Consider the following 23265-nt stretch of genomic DNA (forward strand, 5'->3'; position numbering starts at 1 on the left):
TTAAATAAACTAGGTTTCTTCATTAATTAAGCAAGTTTTGGGGTTGTTTAAGTAAAGCTAATGCATTTTCAGCTCAACACATAATGTCGAAATGTAGATCCCATGTAGTCCATACATGCTAGCAACCTTGCAAATGTATAGTTTCAAAGCCTAGGTGCAAACCACACCATATTCATACCAACTCACATTGACTAGTACAATCAATAGTAATCCTAATGGCAAAAGTATTGTCAGCATACAACATACAGTACCCTTGATGAAAAGTAAGTACATTCGAGATCCACTATATAACCGAGTTGTCCTTCACTAGGGGAGTGGTGGTGTAACCTCTCCCTTGAGCATCAGGCAATGCTCTAGACCTTCTATGTTGTGTCGAACCTGAATGAGCCCAATCCAAAGTCAACTCTAACTTAAACACAACAAGGTAAAGTGTAACATTGAGGCTAATTTGCCAAGTCATCCTTTTCCATCCATTGCGTCCGTCAAAGGTGAAACAATACTAAAACTTCACCAAGAAGCACTTGGAAACTCACTTCACTTGTATCGAAACCTCCACTAGGTTCTAGGCCTTTGTCTCTCTACAAGATAGAGATCCTTTGTACTTTCATATTGCTGCAATTCCAACGTAACGAATATGCAACATTGCATCGGGTTGACTAGCCCCTCATGTACCTGACATGCTAAGAGCACCAAATGCATTAGGAAACATTCATGATTGCTTACTTTGGACTATTGCAATGTGATTGTGCATGGGAATTTGTATACTAGCAGTCATACCAAGATACATTTTCCCAAACATTGCATGCATTAATAGTTGCATTTTCCTCATATAAGCATTACTAGTTGTATTTTTCCTTCGGACCAAAACACTTTATGGAGCATTTGCTTGATCAACATTAATACCACGAGTTTCAAACACAGTGGGCTGCATATATGCATTGCCAAAGTTGCCTTTTTGTGCCCCAACTGTGCCCAACATCATGCCGATATTGCTATACATGGGGTTATGCATATTACTAGTCACACCTGGATACATTGGGCCTTGTACACCACACATTGGTTGTGGCATACCATAAGAAGTTGTGCCATGCATCCCTGTATGCACTTCGTGACCCATTGTAGCATGGAAACTAGTGCCACCACCAAACTACCTTGGCTACCCCATCATTGCATGGATGTCGTGCTGTCTAGAAAGCATTGGATTGGCACCTCTAAGTTGGCCTTGCTTATGCATCAATTGCCCCACTAGCATAATTTGCTTATGCTTAGTATCCACATTTGGAACATCATGTTTTTGTATTGGCTCTTTCTTTGGTGCATCTAGCTATTCTAAAGCTCTTAAAGACGATTTCCTCTTGTTGCCTTTGTGGCCCTCCTTTAAAGGGTTCAAAAAGTGTATGAATTGAGGATCATTTGCCAAATTCACAAACATTTTAGTAGTTGTTCTCAAGTGAACTTTAAATTGGTCATTAAATTCCTCGTTCTCTTGTTGGTCATCATCTTCAAGAGACTTAAAAAGATCTACATTTTGGTCTAAATCAACATTATCAGCTTGCTATCCATGTCGCGTGCCTTGTCCAAGATTAAGCATTGCATTCTCCAATACTTTTGTGAGTTTTCAGATTGAATCATCCTTGCTTGATCCCATCTCACTATTTGAAGATATTCTTGTTGTAATACTCAACTGAATACCATTTCAACACTAGAGCAAAACTTTTAATATTCAATCAGGTGTCTCAAGCCCACTGAGTCAAGGGATTTGATGGTATCTTGGCGATGAACCTTGAAACCAGCCTTCCACAACAAGCATAAAATTCATATAACTTCAATTAGGTGCCTCAGGCCCACCAAGTCAAGGGATTTGATGGTATCTTGTTGATGGAACCTTGAAACCAGCCTTCCTCCTTGGATACGGTGGTACTAACTTGATTTAACAATAATTACAGTAAGCATAAAATTCACATAAACAAAAAATGGAAATGTTACCACTTTAATCTTGGACAATGGATAGTCTATTGGTCCCAAAACTGGCACCCCTTGCAATATTTCTTTAGCTTTTATGGTAAATGGATGGAGTACAACTAAGATTCTTTGATCTCATCGGCTAATCCAAGTGCCACTTGCTGTCAAAACTGACAAGCAAGCTTCCAACCAATTTGCCTTTTGGTTTGCTAGGGGATTGGTCTTCACTTTGCTACTTGAAAGATAAATCTAGCTCCGAATTCGATATTGCTTGGTTGGTTTTTTTTTTTTTTGAAATTTCTTAATTTTAGCTGCTGGAATTCAAGTCTTAGGCTCTCAATTTTGAGCACGTATCTTGAGGTGGTTGTCAAGTCCTAATTTCTATTGTAAATTAGGGTTTACAGTAGAGATTTTCCAACATCTCTACCTCTGATGACTTAAATGGCTAGATTCTGCTGTAAATTGGGGTTTACAGTAGAGATTTTTCAACATCTCTACCTCCGATGACTTAAATGGCTAGATTCTGCTGTAAATTGGGTTTTTCACTAGAGACTTTTCAACATCTTTATCTCTGATGACTCAAATGGTTGGATTCTATTGAGATAACTTGAGAGATGGTGGGGGGATGAGATAGAATGCTATAGAGAGAGAAATTTTAGAGTTTCATGAGAAATGCCGAAAAACTGTCGCTACCTCGCTCAAACAGCTATGGAAGCTTTCACCTATAGCTTAGGACCACCAGAAAGATTGTTGTGCTCTCTTGTGTATTGTCACTGACATGAGAAGGACCTCGGGCTGTTGTCACTTGCTTCTAGAGGGCTCCAAATTGCTGTCACCTGCTGTAGGAATGGTCCTTGGTGATTGCAAATCAGGTTGTCGTGTCACTACGCGGACACGGTGTGAAAAACTTTGGAGTGTATCATCCGACTTTCTTATTGATCAAGAGAGTCAATGATATTTGAGTCATTAGTGCTAGTGCGAGTGGCATGGATGGTCCAAAAATACTAGATTTTTGGACAATTTTAGTCTATTTTAGATATGTTGGATATTATTTATTGTAAATATCCGAAAAAGCTAGAAAAACTTCTAGATTAGGGTGGCATGCAAAAAGCAAATTGTTCTTCAGTCAGTTATGGGATTTTTCTTGAAAAAGAAAGATGGGTGAAATTGCACGTGTCGCGATCGCAGTTGATAGCCAGAAAACAACACTTTGAATTGGAAGAAGAATAAGAAGTGATCTGGGAGATCCCTGAGCAGGTATCCTGGGGTTTTACCCCCCTTTCGGAGCCAACGGAGCTATCAGATTTGGGCTCTGAGCAGCAGAGAGAAAGCTGTTGGTTGATACACGTTTTTGGTCTACGAGGAAGCTTCTGGAGATCTAATGCTTAAGAGATTGCTTCTGAGTAGTGCCAGACAAGAAATTTCAGGTTTTGTCAATATATATTGATTCGATTCATTGTGCTTTGTCTTTATTGTGTTTACCTCTTGTCTATTCTTTTTATTCTCTCCCATTTCCTATCTCTACTTTCTTCTATCTCTGATCCCTGGTGGATATGACATTTCGACTAAAACCCCTCGGACATTGGTGAACCCGACGTGAAAGGTCGTCAGAAGGAAAGACAAGATGGGAGAACCCTCGAGTACAATTTTCAGCGATGTTTTGCAGCAGTTAGTGCAGAATATGAATGTGCTTATGCAAGTATAACAACAACAACAATAGGTGATGCAGGTTTCTACTCAAACAGAAAGTGTTGTGATGAATGCTCTACAAACAGTTGAGCATGAAATGAAGTTATTCAATGGCAGGAATGTATTTGCATATGTACATACCTATGCTCAAAAGATGGAATTCTTTGGGGTGGCTCAACTTGCATGGAGCCGATATTTTGTACGTGTTACTGTACAGAAACTGAAAGCACGAATTACTGAATTATATATGTAGGATATTGACTGGATAGCTTTCAAGAAGACACTTAGGGAAGAATTTTACATTGAAGATACTAGTTTGATTACCTGCAAGACTTTTCAAGTGTGGGTTTTACAATCCAATAAGGATCTTGTGGCTACAGAATTGTTAAGAGAATCTGAAAGTTGATTTGAGCAGTTGGATCTTGCAGAACAGCAAGCTCTTGTAAGTCAGAAAATTGAATTGTTGCTTGTAGAGCTTCAAGAGAAGCTTGATGATTTGCTAGAGGATCAGACTACAGAGATAGGTCTTAAATCAGAGTGGAGACATGTCAAGGAAGTTATTATTGCACTTGTGAAAAAGCATAGAATAAAAGAAAGATTGCATTTCTCTAGTTTGCCCACTGCTACAGAAAAAATAGTTGATGTATCTAGTAAGCCATCCACTTCTGTGGCTAAACCTATGGTTGTACTTGCTGTTTTCGCTATTAGGGAAGATGTCTTAGATGAATTGGTTAAAGGCATGCAAGATCTTCAATTGAAGGTTGCAAAATTGGATGAAGAAGGATAAGAGGAAAGGGGACGAGTAGCAGCCCCTAAGCTAGGAAAAAGATGTATGTGGTGTAATAGTTTGCAGTATAAGAGAGGATTGTGTTGCCTATTAAGAGGCCTTGGCACGACAACTCATCTTTTGGAAAGATGGCAAGATCCATACACAAGAAACGGGATTGCGTCTTGCTTTGAATTTTGGAACAGGAGGTACGCAGAAGTTGTTGGAAGACTTGGCTGTTCGAAATGCTTATGTGGCGGTACATGCTTCTACTTTTGGTCTAGAGTTGGATAGAATGCATGGCCACAAGTGATGGTTGGTCCAAAGGTTGCAATATGGATACATGCTTTGCATGCAACTGAAAATAAAAAAGTTACTGATAGTAAAATGTCTCATGCAAGGCAAGACATTTGTGACATAACTAGTTGGGAATCAGTGGTAGATGCATATTCAGTATATGCATATTTAGCAAAGGTACAAAACATGGATGTACTTGTGGAAGAGAAACGAAAGAGGGATGAAGATAATGCTGGGACATCTAAAAGAGCGACAAGAATTGTGGATCAGCCTAAAGCTACAAATCAGCCACCTCTCGAGCATGTTATGGAAGAGGTTAGTCAGGAGCAAAAACATGATAAGAAACAAGAGGGCAAAAAGAAGGGCAAGCAGCCAGGATATAAGTTGCAATTTGACATTGAGACAACCATAGATCTTAAGAAGGTTCTTGAAGAACGGATCTTAAACAGTTGGGTGGAATTCACCTTGGGAGAGGTGCTTGGCATTGCCAAACGAGAATTTCATAATGAGATCATTGACATAATTAAGAGGAAGCGTCAGTTTCTTGATGACACCACTAGTGCATGCTGCAATTTGAAGAGGAAATTAGTTTGTTGGGTATTCAGGCTGAATATGAGCATGAAATAAGTACTGGATTATCTATGCATGATGCTACTAATCAGTGGACAGCATGTGGAAAAGAGAAGAAAGTGGTTGAAAATGCATTGTCTTGTAGCAATATGCATGGTGGAGTAAAGCAGATGCAACAATATGGGAAAGAGACTCTAGGATTTATTCCTCGAAGTCATTACACAAGAAATCATTGGGCCAGGGTTACCATTGAAACGATAGTGAAAATAGGGGAACGTGAAACTCCTTATGTTGCTTTACTTGACCCTGGGTCAAAGATAAATGTCATTGAGAGTGGATTGTATGACAATGGTACATGGCCTGTGGACACTGATCATGGTTGGCATCATAGTTACACGAAAGGCCGTTTTTGGCGTTTTAGAAACGCTACAGCGTTTCTAGAAAGGGAAAGAAACGCCTAAGAAACGGCGTTTCTGCAGACTGCGATTTGGGGCAAAACTTTGGCCCGAATGTGAGCGTGCCCCGACTCCCACATTCCAGTCGACTTTTCACCCGCAGCCTATCTACGTTTCTTCTTTCCACTCTGTTGGGACTCGGGCCTGCTCCTTTGTCGACTGAGGACTCCAGAGCCACGCACACACACACACACATTCTCTCTCTCATCTCAAATCTTCTATCTCAAATTTCTATGTGGTTGTAGGTTGTAGCATGTGAATCGTGATTCTGATTCGTGAAGCTGTGACCATCTCACGTTGCAGCCTTGGCCCTGTACTCATCATGGTGAAGGATGCTGCATGTGATCATGTGACGATTCTCATCGAGTATAGAGGTGGTGGTGTCTCCAAGCGATGGAGATGTAATTATTGTGGCATTGAAAGAGGAGGGGCAGCCACAAGGATCAAAGATCATCTTGCACATGTGGCAAATAAAGACATAGGCCCATGCCCAAATGTACCCGTAGACGTGAAGGCTTCTCTTCAAGCGTGGAAGCTCAGTCGGTTAGGTAATCAAAGTGCATCAATTATAGGGGAGAGGGGAGTAGATGATGTAGCTTCTGCAACAACAGGGCCATCAAAGAGGAGTAGAGCTACATTGGAGTCAGATGCAGCTTCAGTGGGAGGGGCTGGGAGGCCGGGGCTTGGGGCGCACAGGACTCCATTGGCAAGGTCCACTAGTAGTGGAAGTGGAGTTGGTATAGGTACAGTGGCGGTGCTGGCAAAAGGGTCACTTTAGAAGACAAGCATTCATGCAAGCTTGCAAAAGCAAGCTATTCAAGAGGCTACTAGGGAGCTCACTCGCTGCTTTATACAGTGTGCTATACCTTTTTATGTATTGCGAATGCCACGATGGAGATTAGCCATGAGGGCCGTTAGCTGTATTGGATGCGAGTGGGAAGGTCCATCCTATGATGGTATGTGCACACGAGAATTGAAAAATGAGAAGATGCATAGACAGGCTCAGTTAGAACCATTGAAGGCCACTTGGGTAAAGTATGGATGTACTGTGTTATGTGATGGGTGGATAGATGTATGTAAACGCAGTGTCTATAACACTCTAGCGTCCTCATGCAAGGGGTCAATGTTCTTGAGAGCCATTGATGCTTCAGCTCCTGGTACAGTGATCACAGGCTCGTACATCTATGGGCATATATGCATAGCCATTGAGGAGATAGGGCTAGAAAATGTGGTGCAAGTGATTACGGATAATGGTTCCAATTGTGTTTCCATGGGGCAAATGCTTAAGGCTGCCTATCCCAAGATTAGATGGACTCCGTGTGCATCACACTCTCTTGATTTATTGATGGAGGACTTGCAAAAATTGAATTGGGTAGATGCTATTCTTACTACTGCAAAGTCCATGGTGAACTTTGTCACCAAGAGGCCTAAAGTGTTGAGCATCTATTGTGCACACAATGACCTTGAGTTGCTGAAGCCATCTAGCACACGCTTTGCGTATATGTTTATAGTTGTTGAGAAATTGTTCGAGTGCGCCACGGCTTGATGCACACAGTTGTGTCCAGAGAGTGGTTAGCCATGCTTGAGCATCAAGATACACACTATAGGGCTTTTGCACGACAGGCTATGGATGAGACATGGTTCTTGGAGGCTGAAGCTTTTGTGAAGTCCATCAAGCCTATCTACTCCGTTTTACGCATCACTGACATGGAGGAGAGTACCATGGGATTGTTGTATGAGTATATGTATAAGATCGGAGAGGCTTTTGAGAGCAATGCCTATCTTTCTCGCTCAAAGTAAGTTCCTTTTAAAGTTTTAACTTTTTCCATTGTGGTATTAATTTATTTTTAGAGTCTAGAAGACACTAATTGTGTGCGTATTTATGATTGTAATTTTTTATAAACTTATACATGTATCAATGTAGGATTGAGGAGCTTCAATGTGTGTGTCATACACGATGGAATTGGTTTCATAGACCAATCCATGCTATTGCACACGTATTGCATCCTCTATGGCATGATGAGATGCAATACGAGAATGAGGAGCTAGAGCATGGCATTGAGGAGTACTTCTCAAAGTGGGCAGGAGGAGATGTGCAGACGCTGAGAAGGCTAGAGGATGATCTTCTCCTCTTTCGAAATAGGAGTCTCTCTTTTGGTCGCCCTTCAGCAGAGCTTCGAGAGACACAGTTGCAGCCTGTGTCTTGGTGGGAGAAATATGGGACATCCGCACCTACCTTGGTAAGTAGGCTAAATCCTAACCCATAAATCATAGTCTAGACTCAACTTTCAAGCTTCAGGACAAACATGAATCATGATACAAGAATCAATTATAATATTTTTTTCTTGTTTTTGTCATGTGATTGGCAGAAACGTCTTGCCATTCGAGTTCTTTCACAAGACTGCAGCTCAAGTCCTTGTGAAAGAAACTGGAGCACTTGGGCCCTCTTCCACACAAAGAAGAGGAACCGTTTGACTACAGCACAGCATGAGAGACTTGTGTACTGTCATTGTAATCTTCGCCTCCTCGAGCACACATCTTCATCTCCTGAGCCTTGCCATGTGAATGTTGACAAGATTGACATTGAGAAAATGAAGGACATTCCATACATTCCCAGAGAGGAGCTAGACATTTATATGAGGAGATGTCAGCTTCAGCGCACCACACATGAGCTTCATTACGGAGGTCAAGGTCGACAAGCAGGGGTGCCAGCACTTCAGCAAATGCATCCTCGTTTTCATTTAGTAGTGCCGATGACCACTCTGAGTTAGATATTGCTTCTGTTAGTGCATCTGACAGTGCTAGTGGTAGTGATGCAGATGCTGAGGAGGGTGATCACTGATGAGACTTGAGTCTTGACTCTTCAGAGTTCAGACAGATGCTCTCTTGTGTGACTGTGTCTTATCATTTATGTTTATGATCATTGACTGAGGACTCAATGGACCGTGGTGTTTTATGGATCATTAGTTATCAACTTATCTTTTATGCTCTTGTATCTTTTTTTCATGATTCATGAATATGATCCAGCCTCTAGGTGTTTTTGTGATTCATGTATATCTATTATCATGTTACATGTAAATTGTAATGATCTAATCTTTAAAGTGTGATATATGAATATCTTTAGAGTGTGCTTGGCACTTGCCAATTCAAAGTTTAAGTACACTATATGAATCCTGATGTATCTTTCGATTTTGGAAATTGGTGTAGGCTATAGGTAACAGGTTATAGAAGTTAGGATTTAGGACCTCCGACCTAGTATGATAGTATCAAATTTCAATGTCAATAATCAATTGTATGTTAATCATGTATGTCAAGTATTTCTCGATCAAGTGACAAGTATGGCTTATTGTCATCTATTATCTATATTATATATTAAATCGGGGTTACATATTTCCTTGTATCCCTGTTTCCCCGTTTCTTCCTGGAGACGAAACTCCGTTTCTACCGTTTTTCCAACGTTTTCGAAAGTCCAAGTAACTATGGTTGGCGTATGAGGGCTGCAAATAATTCTTCGAGAGAGCTCTATGCAGCATGTCCTAATGTAAAAGTGATGATTGGTGATGTACACGAAGAGCAACACTTCTTTGTGTAAGATAATTCCTCATATGCGGTGATTTTGGGACAGCTCTATATTACCGGAGTGCGTATGGAAACAAAGGTGTTTGATGATAGTTCTGCTTATACAAGAGTCAGAAGCAAGGATGGGAGGAAAGCAGTCCAATTTTTTGCTGTTTGTGTTAATCATCCTAGAAATCGGGATACGCTTCAAGAGTCTCCTTTGGCTCCAAATGCAAGGGAACTCAAAGACTTGGATTTTCATTAATCACTGCTGTAATGCAAGGCTACAGTAGTGCTGTTCAGAGGATGTACTCTTCTCTTGATGGAATGAAGCATGTATTTACCATTGGTTATTCTCAATTTACAGCAAACAGTTCATGTTGGTTTAAGCCTATGGAAGCTATGTGCAAGGCTGAACGCATATCCATGAAACGGGCTACTAAGGAACTGAGAGCATTGGGACTATTGGCTGAAAATGAAGGCATTTCAGGCATCTTTTATGGGCTGAATGTTAATGATACTATGATTGAAATTTCAACAACTATACATGCAGAAAATGAAATTGAAAACAGAGTGTTGTCAGTATGCTATTTGGGTATGTATGATGTTATAGCATTGTTTGCTCAGCAGGAAGGTTTACAATGGATTATTGGCTGAAGCACTTGTGGAGATAAAGTATAAGACAATTGACAAAAAGGTGAAATCAATTGCTTTGCCACTTCCACGAGAAAGTGAGGGTTTGTATGAAAAAGTGTCAAGGCAGCCAAGCTTACGGGATCCTAAAGATATAGGTCATCAATTTACATATGAAACATTACAGGAATTGAAAGTTGGTGCAGAAGGGTTTTTTTTGCCTGCTGAAAGAGATTGTTTTATGCGGATGTTGGCTAGGCATGGAAATGCATTTGTATTTCAGCCAACTGAAATAGGTTGTGTGGAACCAAATGTTGTCTCTCCTATGGTAATATTTACTGTGCCACATGTACCATGGAACTTGAGTCCTATTTCAGTGTCTAAAGTTTACTTGCAAAAGCTGATGGATTTGCTAAATGAAAAGATTCGCATGAAGATCTTGGAGTCCTCTTTAGCCTCGTACTCAAATTGTTGGTTTACTGTGTCAAAAAAGAATGGGGCTTTGAGATTTATTCAAGACATGCAACCGGCCAATAAAGTGACAAGAAGAAATGTGGGTGCAGGTCTTGTGGTTGATGAATTTGTAGAGGTCTTGTAGGCAGAGCGATCTATTCTTTGGGTGATCTTTACTCGGGGTATGATCAGTTTCAGCTTGCAGTTGAAAGCAGGGATATCACAACCATGAAGACTCCCTTGGAGTTAGTACGGATGTGTACTCTTCCACAGGGTGTAACAAACTGAGTGGCACACATGACAAATGCTATGAATAGGGTACTTAGGGATTTTATATCACAATTGACAATACTTTTCTTGGATGATGCTTCAATCAAAGGGTATGCAATGGATGAAAAGAATGAAGAGATGAATGCTCATGGGTGTAGACAGTTTATTGCAGACCATATTGTGGATTGTGAGAGGATTTTGACGCGTCTAGAAGAGGTGCATTTAACTCTTTCTGGACAAAAGTTTGTCTTTGGAGTTGAAGAGGTTTGATTGTTCGGAATATGTATGGGCCTTGTGGGCGAAGACCATCACTAGCAAAAATAGATGGGATTGATAGAATGCAAGATGTATGCACGAATGTATCAGAGGTGCATAGATTCTTGGGTTTATGTGTGTTCTATTTGATATGGATTTCTCACTTTGCACATGTAGCTGATGCTCTATATTAGCTTCTGAGGAAATGTAAGAGATTTTATTGGGAAAGGAAGCATCAGAAAGCAATGAAGAAATTGAAGCAGCTCTTAAAAACTGCTCTTACATTGAGAAAGGCTGACTATTCACATGGAAAGCTTATCATTATTACTGTTGATACAAGCCCAATCGGAATTGGATGGGCAATTGGGCAAGATGATGAGAAATGACAAAGATATGCAATATGCTTTGGTACTAAAGTATTGACTGAACGACAAAGAAGGTATCCACAGGTAAATAGAGAATTATGGGGAATTGTGACACCCCTTAAATGTGATAAAGAGTATTTTATGGGTGCTCGTGTAGTTATTGAGACCGATTGTTTGCAGATATTGGGTATGATTACTAGTTGTGCTACCCGGGACATTGCTATGCTCCGGTGGATCGCATACATCAAATCTTTGAACCTTGAATTTCGGCATATTGTAGGAAGAGATAACCTAGTGGGTGGCAGACATGTTATCTCGAGTACGCTATGGGAATGAAGATGGGATGATGGATGAGGAGGAAGAAGATGACTTTCTTGCGGCTGAAAATGATGTTGTAAGAGTGAATTTAGCAATGCAAGGTGTTGCTACAGCATTAACAGAAGCTTGGACAATAAAGAGAAGACACTTTAGATGTTTTGTATCTTGTGTAGAAGTGTTTGTGGAAGACAAATATGTAGAAGAGTGGTTGAGAATTGGTCAATACCTCAGTACATTAACAAAGAGAGATGAATGGTCAGATGAGGAGTTTAAGAAGATCAAGAGGAAAGCCTATAGGTTTTTCTTAAAAGATGGATACTTACGAAAACATGCTAAAAAGAAACAGAGTATGCCATTGCGAGTTTTGGGTGATAGAGCTTCACAAGTAAATGTTATGTAAGAATTTCATGAAAGCTTGTGGGTTGGCCACAGAGGTGTTTGGGGTACTTTTGGAAATATTAAAGAAAGATATTGGTGGCAGGATATGTATAAGGATGTTGCTCACTTTGTGAAAACATGTATGACATGTCAAATGTATTCATCTGTGAGACATCGGGATGGATTGCAGCCCACATATCCATTGTCTCTTCATTTTAAGTGGGTGGTGAATTTAGTCATGATGCCTACAGGTCTTTGGTAAATGAGATATCTTGTGCTTGCTCGTGAAGATTTGACTAATCAAGTGGAAGGGAGAGCTCTACATACTAAGATAACAAATGCCGTGTGTACTTTTCTCTTAGAAGAGATCTTTTGTCGGTATGGCTGTGTGGGAAAAATTACTGCAAACAGGTGTAAGCTAGATGCAGATGAAGCTCATGATTTGTTTGCACGGTTGGGGATAAAGCTTGCTTTAACTTCATCCTATAACCCTGAAGGAAATGGCGAAAGTGAAAGAGGTCATCCACTTATTGTGAAGGCATCGGCAAAAGCATGTGGAGAGAAGGTAAAAGAGTGGCTACGATTACTTCCTTATGCCTTGTGGGCTAACAAAACAACTCATAGTGCTGCTATAGGACATAAGCCTGCAGAATTGATGTATGGTCAAAAACCTATCATGCCGATAGAAGAGATGACAGTCACATGGAGTGTGCTACCTTGGGAGGAGGAGTTGAATTGAGAGGAGTTGTTGGCCTTACGCATTAGATAGTTGGAAAGAAAATCAGAAGACATAGAGGGAGCAAGGATATAGAATAAGAAATGATTTGACTAGATTGAGACCAATAACCATACAAGATGGGGATTGGGTATTTATTTATGATAGTAGTTTAGACAATTAGTATAGTGCTATGCGTAAAGTTTCCAAAAGATGGTTTGGACCCTATGTGGTAAGACAGGTGTTTGATAATGCTACTTATGCATTAAATGAGTTGAATAGGACAGTCATAAAACTTCCGGTAGTAGGAAAAAGAATCAAATTATTCAAGAGGTGGAAATCTAATGCCTATGAGTTGCCATAATTGGAAGAAATTGGAAGAAAATAGTGGCCATGATACAGGGGGTAGCCAGGAAGATATGGAAGTTGAAGAAGCAAAGGATATGGTTATAGAGGATGAGGACTTAGAATCTGATGACAACTAGGATTTTGGCACATAGCGGAGGATATGTAGATTTAGAGGGGGTGGATGTCATGCCACTATGCGGACACGGTGTGAAAAGCTCTGGAGTGTATCATCATTCAACTTTCTTATTGATCAAGAGAGTCAATGACATCTGGGTCATTAGTGCTAGTGTGAGTGGCATGGATGGTCCAAAAATACTAGATTTTTTGACAATTTTAACTTATTTTAGATATGTTGGATATTATTTATTATAAATATCCGAAAATGTTAGGAAAACTTCTAGATTAGGGTGGCATGCAAAAAGCAAGTTGCTTTTCAGCCAATTATGGGATTTTTCATAAAAAAGAAAGATGGGCGAAATCGCGCGTGTTGCGATCGTAGTTGACAGTCAGAAAACAACACTTTGAACTGGAAGAAGAAGAAGTGATCTGGGAGATCCTTGAGCAGGTGTCTTGGGGTTTTACCCCCCTTTCAGAGCCAATTGAGCCATTAGATTTGGGTTTCGAGCAACAGAGAGGAAGCTATTGCTTGATACACGTTTTTTGTCTACGAGGGAGCTCCAGGAGATCTAATTCTTGGAGATTGCTTCTGAGTAGTGTGAGACAAGGAATTTCAGGTTCTGTCTATACATATTGATTCGATTCATTGTGCTTTGTCTTTATCGTGTTTACCTCTTGTCTATTTTTTTTTTCTCTTCCATCTTCTATCTCTACTTCCTTCTATCTTTGATCCCCGGTGGATACAACCTTTCGGCTAAAATCTCTCCAACAACGTCAGTATCATCTCCTTGCTCTCTAATAGCCTTCTCCTCTCTCACAATGGTTGGAATAGATTTCCACTAGCCCTAAAAAATGTTTTTTCTACTTGCATGGAAAGTTTGCTAAGTGATAGTCTTCTAATCTCGTTTCCTAGCATTATTCAACTTATTAAATTACTTTTCAAAATATTTTGAAAATCAATTTAATAATTTTTCTAGTGCTTAGAAAAATAATTCCACCAACCAATAGTTAAACTGGCTAGGTCAAATTGTCTTCAAGTTTTCGTGAGCAGTTACTGACTCTTAGATTGGCATCAATTAGTTAATTAATGCTTAGTCCCTAATGTCACCATTGACATTACTAGCCAATAAATTGGTCTAGGCCAAAATTTGACACTAGGTACTACCTAGTAGCTATTAGATATAACTTATTGCAACTTTTGCCTTTGGCATCAACTGATATTTTGGGGTCCTAGGTCCCACATTGTGAAATAATTAACTTGCACCTCAGATGTGCAAGTCACATTAGCACATTTGATTAACTTTTAATCAAATGCTAAGCAAAGCAATAAATTTTTACGTCATTGTGACAGTTGCACTCACCCTATGTGGTGGCTTATTAGGAGGGTACTTCTAGGGATAAAATCTATGGCATAATCCTCTGGTCTCTTGGGTAGAATCTATCTTGTGAATGGTTTCGAGAAGAAATCGATATATATTTTTAGATGATATGGGATTGTTATCCAAATTAGACATGTTTCCATCAGTCTTGCTATAATCTTTATCCTTGACAAAAGCTACGTACGTTGAAAGATGTTTTTTCATTACTTGAGAAATGGATGAAGGGGATAGAATTGATTCTTCTTTTAATTTTCCATCCACTACATGTGCTTTGCCTTTATGCTGCAAATCGACAACTTCACTATGGGTATCAACCATAGTTACCAGGAATGGGGAACGGGAACGGGAACGGGACCCCTTGGAACGGGGGGAACGCCCAAAGCGAGGGAACGGGAACGGAGGGAACGGTATATATATATATATATATATATCCTCTAGAGAGAGAGAGTCAACACTAGTCTTAGAATCTAGAGAGACAGATCATATCTATTATCAACCATGAATTATAATTCATGAAATTAGACTCTAGAGACATAATAATTAAGTTTCAACTTTCAACAATAATAAAGATTCAAAACATTGTAACCAGCAATGGATTGTTGCATTCATAATTCAACACTGTAATCAACAATGTTGCATAAGTCCAACTGGCAACAAGTGTGCATTGCAAAAACACAAAATATGCACTAAACAGTAAACTTTAAAGCCTAAATAGTAAAGATCCAAGTTACAAGAGCTCCAATTTCAAGTCAATACTCTAAAGTTCCAAAAGGCTAGCTACCAAGTGCTCTGATTCATGGAAGATGGCTCCACTGTGCCTGAATGCTCATCCTGCTGAACAACATCCTGCCCATCATCATCACCATCATCATCATCGTCATCTTTTTCCCAACATATAAAAGAATCAGCCTTTGCAACTGATGTACGAGCTAGCAAGCGAAGATTGGAGCTCACATAAACTAGGTCATTCGTCTTCATTGTACCAAGACGATTTCTCTTCTTTGAGCGAATGTGATTGAAGGAGCTCCATAGTTGCTCTAAACAAGAAGAGCTAATTGTTTGGCTAAGAATACGAATAGCCAAACTCTGCAACTCTGGAGCTTCTGCCCCATAGTCTTCCCACCATAAAGCAGCCCCAATATTTGTCCTGTCCTCTAGTGCATCCTCTGTACCAAACATCCCTAATGTTTGTCGATATACAGAGAGCTGATTTTTAATTTTGCGTTGCATTTCACGGCTAGGATAAAGCCTTGCAAGCAATGTGTTCCAAGCCTTGACCACCTCAAGGTCTCTTTCTTGCATCTTTCCTTGAAACTCAGGATCAAGCACATATGCTGCAGCATGCATAGGAGAGTCATACTCATTCCATCTGCTGATGCATAACTCCTTGATTTGCTCATACCTATCTGCATTTGGTTCCAAACTCTCCAACCTCTCAATCATGCGATCCATACCTTCATAGATCTTCCCAATGCATGGATCCATGCCATCTGCAAGCCTCAACATGTGCATAATAGGATCAACCATTTGGTTGGTGCGATTAACCTCATCCCAAAAATCTCTATCAGAAACATATGCATTACATAACACAGCAGTAGCAGTGGCAGCCCCAGTCCAATTTTCATACTCATCACTAGCAAATAGCTCCCTAATTGCACCTTTGCAATAGTGCAATCGACCAAGCATAAGAAAGTTATATGCAAATCGTGTATCCGAGTATTTAAGAAGTTCTTTGTCACTTCTCTTGCGAAACTCAGCATGCAAGTACTGATGATTACATATAAATGTGATAATCTTGTTGCCTTTCGCAACAAGAGATGCAATCCATGGCAAGTCCCCAATATCCTTCAACAAGTTATTCAAGCAATGCGCCATGCATGGACTAAAGGTGATATGTGGATACATTGCCATTAAAATGTTTCCTGCTGCCCTGTTTGTAGGTTCACCATCTGCCACAAACTGCACTACATTTTCTGCCCCAACAGCCTGCACTGTCTCGCACCACTCGGATGCCAATACATCTGCACTCTTTCCAGTCTCTGAAGCATCATGGCTACCAATGAAGTATACATCTCCACGAGAATATGCAACAATACCATGTATGGACCTATGGCGTGTGTCACTCCATCCATCTGCTATCAATGTCACTCCATTTCTTACCCATTGATTGCGAATATTTGCTGTTGCAATCTCTATGGCTACTTTCTCCTTTTGAAGCAATGTAGTCCTGATAGTTTCTGATGAAGGGGGCTTATATGTGGGTCCATACTCTGCAATCTTTGTCACCATATTTAAAAAATAAGGTGACCTGGTTGATTTGAATGCAATATGGTCATGGTAAAAAAAGCGTGCCACTGTTGCATCTGATTCCTCTTTTTTCTTTGGTTCCCATGAAGTGTGCAATGAACTCTGTTTAGCACCACGACCTGTTGCCATTGATGGCCCACGAGAAGGCTACGTAGCCACTAATCCTGGTGGTCTTCTGCATGAAGCACCATGCCCTGCTAGTCTTGGAGCCCATGTTGTTGGATCCACTGCTATATTTGCTGTCCTCCTGGCATGTGAATTTCCCATAGATGTGGCTATGCGGTCAAGTAACTCCTGCCTTTTCTCAATTGATACATTGGTGCAAAAACGCACCTCTTTCCCCTCCTCATGTAAAAGATGGGCTCTCACTTTATCAGCCCCACTAGTGCGAGCATAAGGGCAAAGTTTGCATTTCCAAGGGCGAGCCCCTCCACCTCTCAATGGCACCCCTGCATCTACCTCATCCCACCATGACCAATTAGTGCTTCGACTTCGTCCAGTTGTTGACGAAGTACCTGCTGAGGATGATGAAGATCCCATAGATGTCAATGCTGCCATCTATATAGAAGTGACAAATAATCAGTAAACTGTAAACTTCAATGAAATTAGTAATTACAGAAATTTGCAGCCAACATTTCAACATCCATGCGTCAAAGTTCAATGAAATTGCAAAAATTTCAACCAAGGTCCAAAGTGTACTGTGTGCCACACGCGACGTAGGTGGGAGACTCAGAGGCAGGTGGGAGAGTCAAAGCCGAGCAGCCTGCAGGCGGAGGAGCAGGAGCAGGAGTAGGCGGGGCAGGTGCACGGAGCAGGCGGAGGAGCAGGAGCAGGCGGGGCAGGCAAGGCAGGCGGGGCAGGCGCAGGGGACAAGTGCAGGCGCAAGGGGCAGCGCAGGGGGCAGGCGCAGGCACAGGGAACAGGGGACAAGGCCCAGGCGCACGCGCACGCGCAGGCGACAGGCGACAGGGAACAGGGAACAAGGAACAAGTCCAGACGCAGGCGCAGGCGCAGGCGCAGGGGACACGCGACAGGCGGAGGGGACAGACACAGGCGACAGGCGACAGCGGGAGGCGGGAGCGAAACGTCAACAGATTTTTTTAAAAAAATTAAAAATTTACATGGCTGGGCTGGAACGGCCGTTCCAAACAGGGAACGGCCAGGGAACGGGATGGAACGGGCTGGAACGGGCCAGGGAACGGGCTGGAACGTTTCTCCAGCGTTTCCTGGGCTCGTACCTCCCGGAACGCGTTAATCCGTTCCTATGCGCCGGAACGGGCGTTCCCTGTTTCTATGGTATCAACCATTGTATTGCAACTCTCAAGTGATACAATGAAGTCTTTGGTGTCTACATGGCTCTTTATATGCAAGAGAAGCTTCCCAATGATGGGTGTGATGGACTTTGCATGCCCCTTACATGCGATGCCAATCTCCCATAGATCCCATCTCGCCATCTCTGATGCCTAAACGGGCAGCCAAGTCTATAGAGAGGAAATTCACTCATGCACTAAGATCAAAGAATATCAAAGCATACTGGTCTTTGACGTCTTTGACTTTTTCCCATGCTCTATAAAGTGCAGTAGCATCAGCGTTGGGCTGATTACTAAGCACATCGGGGACTAAACTAGCTGATGTTTTGGGTCTTTTGCCCTTTGTATCTTCTTTGCTTTCAGGCTTTTCAGCTTTTTGTTTGTTAGGAAAACTCCTTGCTAGATGCCCCTCTTGCTTGCAAATGAAGAAGCCATCAGTTCTTTATGATGGGCAACATTCTTCCATGCCCTTTCTTGCTGTTTTTACTTTTTTTCAGGCCTATTTACAGATCTTCCCTTTTTATCAGCCTTGGAAGTTTGCTTCAGTGACTTATCCTCATCAACCTTGAAGACTGAAGACTTCTCATGCAGCAAAGTATTAGTAGGGTGTGAAGGCGGTGGAGAGGTTGGAGAGAAGAGGTGACAGACTGAATGAATCAGCCGTAAGGAATGAATGAGAGAGTGGTCTATAAATGGGCACAGTCAGTCTAGGACGGCGCCCCTTTTTGGGGCTGCAAACCCAAAATGCAAAACATAGAAATGCAAAAAACACAAACTGTGGGTGAAGGGTTTCTCAACACCCCCTCTCAGGCCCAAAAAGGAAAACAAGAGAAGAGTGAGGTGGTGATGCGATGTGACATGTTGAAGAATGCTCATGCAATAAGTGTCACTTGGACAGTGCCCCTCATGGGGAAATTGTTCACTTACCCAAGCGCCCCTAGTACAAAGATGATGAAAACATGCAATGCATATGAAGAATGTCGGACTTTGTGTGGTGTCGAGAACCATAAGGATATACCCGTATTGGATCTCTGGAGTTGGCTCCATGTTGACCAAGGGATGAAGAAGATCCACCTTGTAATTTGAGAATACTACTTGAAAGGAGATCTTTGAAGATAGTCAGGAGATTGGATAAGTTGTAGAACCCGAAACTCAATCTCGGGAGAGAAGGCACTAGCTCCGTTGTTCCATGCTGGAAAGAATACGAAGGCCTAGCCACCAAGTCACTTCTGAAGACCCAAGGGCCCCGATCTAGGTAGATTCTCTAGATCTTGGGTATGAGTAGAGCAAATGACTGCTCAAAGGAGAGCCACTCCTCGAAAGTGAAAGGTGGTGGTATGTGAAGAATTGCATGGCACATACGGTCCATCTCTGAATCTGAAGAAGTAGAAGTAGGAGCCCCTTTGAAGCCGAAGAAGAACTGAAAGCCCCCTCTGAGGGCAAAGTAAGAAAATCCCCCTCTGAATCCTAGTCTGAGAGAGAAAGGGAATCCAACTACTCGTGGCTCATGGATTACGAAGCATCAGATGATGAAGGAAGTGCCGCTGGTTGTGCCGAAGAAGGTATCTGGGGCTCGAAAGAAGAAGCTGGAAAGCACCCCCTCTTGAACTTGAGTGGAAGAGGGTGGAGAAGGAGACTCAAGATGAGCCAAGGGTGGGGAGCAATTGCGGGCTCTCAAGAGAGTGGACTATGGAGGGAATGTGGGCCATGGAACTTTGGAAGCCATTGTACCTGGAAGTGGGTGGGGGAAACCTCCACGCAGTGGGGTGGTCTCTGGGAAGGCTTAATGTCTCGTAAGGTCTTAGAGCCTCCGTGTGCTCGAAAGGACTTAGTGCGCGCTGGTTGCGGCTTATTGCCTTGAGCATAATACTTTGATAGCCGATGTAGAACGATCTCTATGGCCTAGGAAGGAGAGGTGGCACAAGGAGTGCCTGGTGGAAGACACATATACTCCGGAGGGGTGGGGAGCAAAGGTCGATATTGATAGTCTTCGGTGGGATGATCGTTCGTGCCGCAGTAGGAGTACCTAGTAGTCTAGTCATTTGTTGGTGAAGAACCCATGGGTGCGAGTGTGCCTTGCTGAAGAAGGAAGAGGTCAACCACAAACCACGAACCGCAATGTCCGCCTCAAGGGGTGTGAGGGCAATGCGAAGCATGAACTGCAATGTCTGCTGAAGGGGTGGTATCAAAAGATGACGTACCGGCGAGACAGTAAGTTTTGCGGGGAGGAACATGGAGTGAACTTGGCAAACATGGAGAAGAGAAGAGAAGAGAGAAGAAACTCTGATGAATGGAATGATGCTCTGAATCATGGAGTGAATGTGATATAAGGGAACAAGGGTGCCGTAGCACAAGGAAGACGATGAAGACAGCCACGAACCATGGACCGCAATGTCCTCCTGAAGGGGGGTGAGGGTAGTGGAGAGGCTGGAGAGAAGAGGTGACGGGCTGAATGAATCAGCCGTGGTGAATGAATGAAAGAGTGGCCTATAAATAGGCATAGTCAGTCTAGGATGGTGCCTCTTTTTGGGGTTGCAAACCCTAAACGCAAAACGCAGAAACGCAAAAATGCAAACTATGAGTTAAGGGTTTCTCAACAGGTGGGAGGGTAGTGGAAGGGTTGGAAGTGAGCTGCTAGCAGGAGGAGGATGCTACTAGTAGTAAGAGGTTGCATCCAGTAGAAAAATGCAAGTGAGGAGAGAGAAAGACTAAAAACGCAGGCTGCAGGAGAGAGAAAACAGCAAACGCAGGCTGCAGGAGAGAGAATGACTAAAAACGCAGGAAAAACCAGTAGTAGTAGTCAGCATGTTAAAATCAGGTCCGATGAGAGTGTGATAGGTTGGAAACAGGCACCAGGCTGGTGTAGTCAGCAATGGCCAGCTTGGACCGCGATGTCCTCCGCGTCCGGGGCGTGGGCAGCAAGCTGAAATACCTGAAATCTAGAAAGATGATGAAGACAACTACGAACCATGAACCACAATGTCCTCCTGAGGGGGTGTGAGGGCGGTGGAGAGGCTGGAGAGAAGAGGTGACGGACTGAATTAATCAGCCGTAAGGAATGAATGAGAGTGGCCTATAAATAGACATAGTCAATCTAGGATGGCGCCCCTTTTTGGGGCTGCAAACCCTAAACGTAAACCCTAAACGCAAAATGCAGAAACACAAAAACGCAAATTGAGGGTGAAGGGTTTGTCAACAACAGTGAGTATTTCAGTAGTGTGCAGAATGGACATGCATGTTGGGATCTAAGGAAGGTAAATGGAGACAGTTTCATCATGCAAGGAGCCACAGTTGGTGAGAGCAATTGTTGGCAAGGAAATAGGGATAAAAATGGACAAATTTTGGAGAGTGTGCGTAAGGATTTAAATCATTTGTGTTGTGTGAAAGATCATGGTTGGTGATAGCGGTTGATAGGTAAATATATTGAATACAAAGAGGGACTGATCAGAGGGGGATTGAATTGATTTTGTTGCATGAAAGGTTGTGTTTATGATAAACATAATTGGGAAAGACATGGGGGACAAAGTGAGGCTGAATAGAGTAAAATTTTTACCAGTTCTTGTAAAGGAAAAGGTCACTATAGAACAATTGGCAAATGCATGAGGTTGCTAGAGAATTGGGATATGCAGTTTGCCTTATCAGAGGCACATCTTGTTGGTACAGTACTCTGCAAGCTTCCTTCGGAGTTTGATGGAGTAGTGAATGCTTTACGGGCGTAGACATCTACATTTTCTGTCAGTTTTCTTCATATGTCCTCAATGCTACTTGAGCATGAGGCTACTTTGCGACTACAAGGGAGGCTTCTATCACATTATGGAGGTTCAGGTGAGGCTCTTGCAGCTTTAGAGAGGGGTTTGAAGTCAAAGAAGTCGAAGGTCCAGTGTTACCACTGTGGCAAGAAGGGTCATTTAAGGAAGGAGTGCAAAGAGTTAGCGGCTTCTAGGAAGAAAAAGGAGTAGAAGATGAAGCGGGATGCGGACTTCTCCGACGAGTCATCATGTGTCTCAGATTCCGATTCCGATTTTGATCCTCCAGCCAAGGCGAAGTCCAAGGTGCGGAAGGGATCCTCTTCTTTGGATCGTGGGAAGGACTTAGTGCCCCCTTCCTCAGCTGCTTTCTAGTGGTGGTGATGACGTCATCCTTCACGATTGTCTAGTGCCAGAGAGGGAGTGTGAGAGGGTGGTGTGATGGGGCAGCCGTGCCTCATCTATATTTCTATACAGATGCACAAGATCCAGAAAGGGACATCCGTGACACATCGACTGAAGTTTAGTAGGTACAAATCTTGGAGCTGGGATTGACATCCAAGTTCATGATAGGCTGGTTACTTGACAGAGAGCGGGTGGCTTTCGTCTGGAGCTCATATGAGGGGACACTTTGGCAGTTTGGCCAAAGAAGGGGAATCCTTGGTCATTTATGCGCTGCGGCATTGGTGATAGGATGGTCACGTATACTACACCAGAGGCATTGTTGACAGACATTGAGAGCTGCTATGATCTTCTCTATCTTTAGGAGTTGGTACGATTGACATCGACATTAGGTTCTCTCCGAGGCACCTTGGTGGTGGCTTGCACACCCACTACTTATGATGGACATTGTTGTAAGTACTATGATGCGACATTATCATTGTATATTGTATTGTATCAGATCACCCATGATCTGAGAGAGGGTGTTAGCAAATTAATGAGTTCATGGTTGAGTTTGTACATGTGGTACAACAGGCTGGGCTTAGAGATATTTTAGGCATTTTATTTGTCTATATTTATGGGAATTTGGCATTATTTGCAGCCAGCCAACCAATCATATTTTTGGCATTTATTTGGCCTATATATTGTCAGGCTCCCTCCTCCACATTCATTCATTACCTGACAGTTCCTGGAGAGAGGGAGCATGTGCCAGTGCCTCCACAACCGGTGACTAACATTGCTTCTGTACTGTCGCATGTCTTGGTATATGGATTCCATTTCCCGAGCATACATTTGAGTTCTCATCTGTATTGTGTTTTTTCTTTCCCTTTCTCTTTTGTCTTGTGTTTCAGCAGTTTATTATAGCTTATGTTTACAAATACAAAGTACAACCCTTAAACCTTAGGGTTGTAAGAGGGTGTTCACATCCGAATA

The 23265-nt window shown here is 42.2% G+C and overlaps 3 protein-coding genes across 6 annotated transcripts in view; 2 read left to right on the top strand and 1 right to left on the bottom strand.

The window, feature by feature from the left end:
• Positions 1 to 23265, top strand: part of LOC148031756 (uncharacterized) — an 84689-nt gene that overhangs the window by 25357 nt on the left and 36067 nt on the right. The window lies entirely within an intron of this gene.
• LOC148031757 (uncharacterized) lies at positions 7298 to 8956 on the top strand. The gene is made up of 3 exons (XM_087685411.1): positions 7298 to 7535; positions 7664 to 7979; positions 8109 to 8956. Exons 1-3 carry the CDS (start codon positions 7318 to 7320, stop codon positions 8508 to 8510), a joined length of 936 nt encoding a protein of 311 aa, XP_087541537.1. The 5' UTR covers positions 7298 to 7317; the 3' UTR covers positions 8511 to 8956.
• Positions 15306 to 17102, bottom strand: LOC148031758 (uncharacterized). Its single transcript, XM_087685836.1, has 2 exons — positions 17024 to 17102; positions 15306 to 16567 (listed from the first exon to the last, which is right to left on the bottom strand). Exons 1-2 carry the CDS (start codon positions 17100 to 17102, stop codon positions 15306 to 15308), a joined length of 1341 nt encoding a protein of 446 aa, XP_087541962.1.

The sequence above is a fragment of the Lygodium microphyllum genome, chromosome 9 (assembly GCF_053477565.2).
Source record: "Lygodium microphyllum isolate KBCC chromosome 9, Lygodium_microphyllum_v1.1.10, whole genome shotgun sequence".
In the NCBI taxonomy this organism is placed as follows: domain Eukaryota; kingdom Viridiplantae; phylum Streptophyta; class Polypodiopsida; order Schizaeales; family Lygodiaceae; genus Lygodium; species Lygodium microphyllum.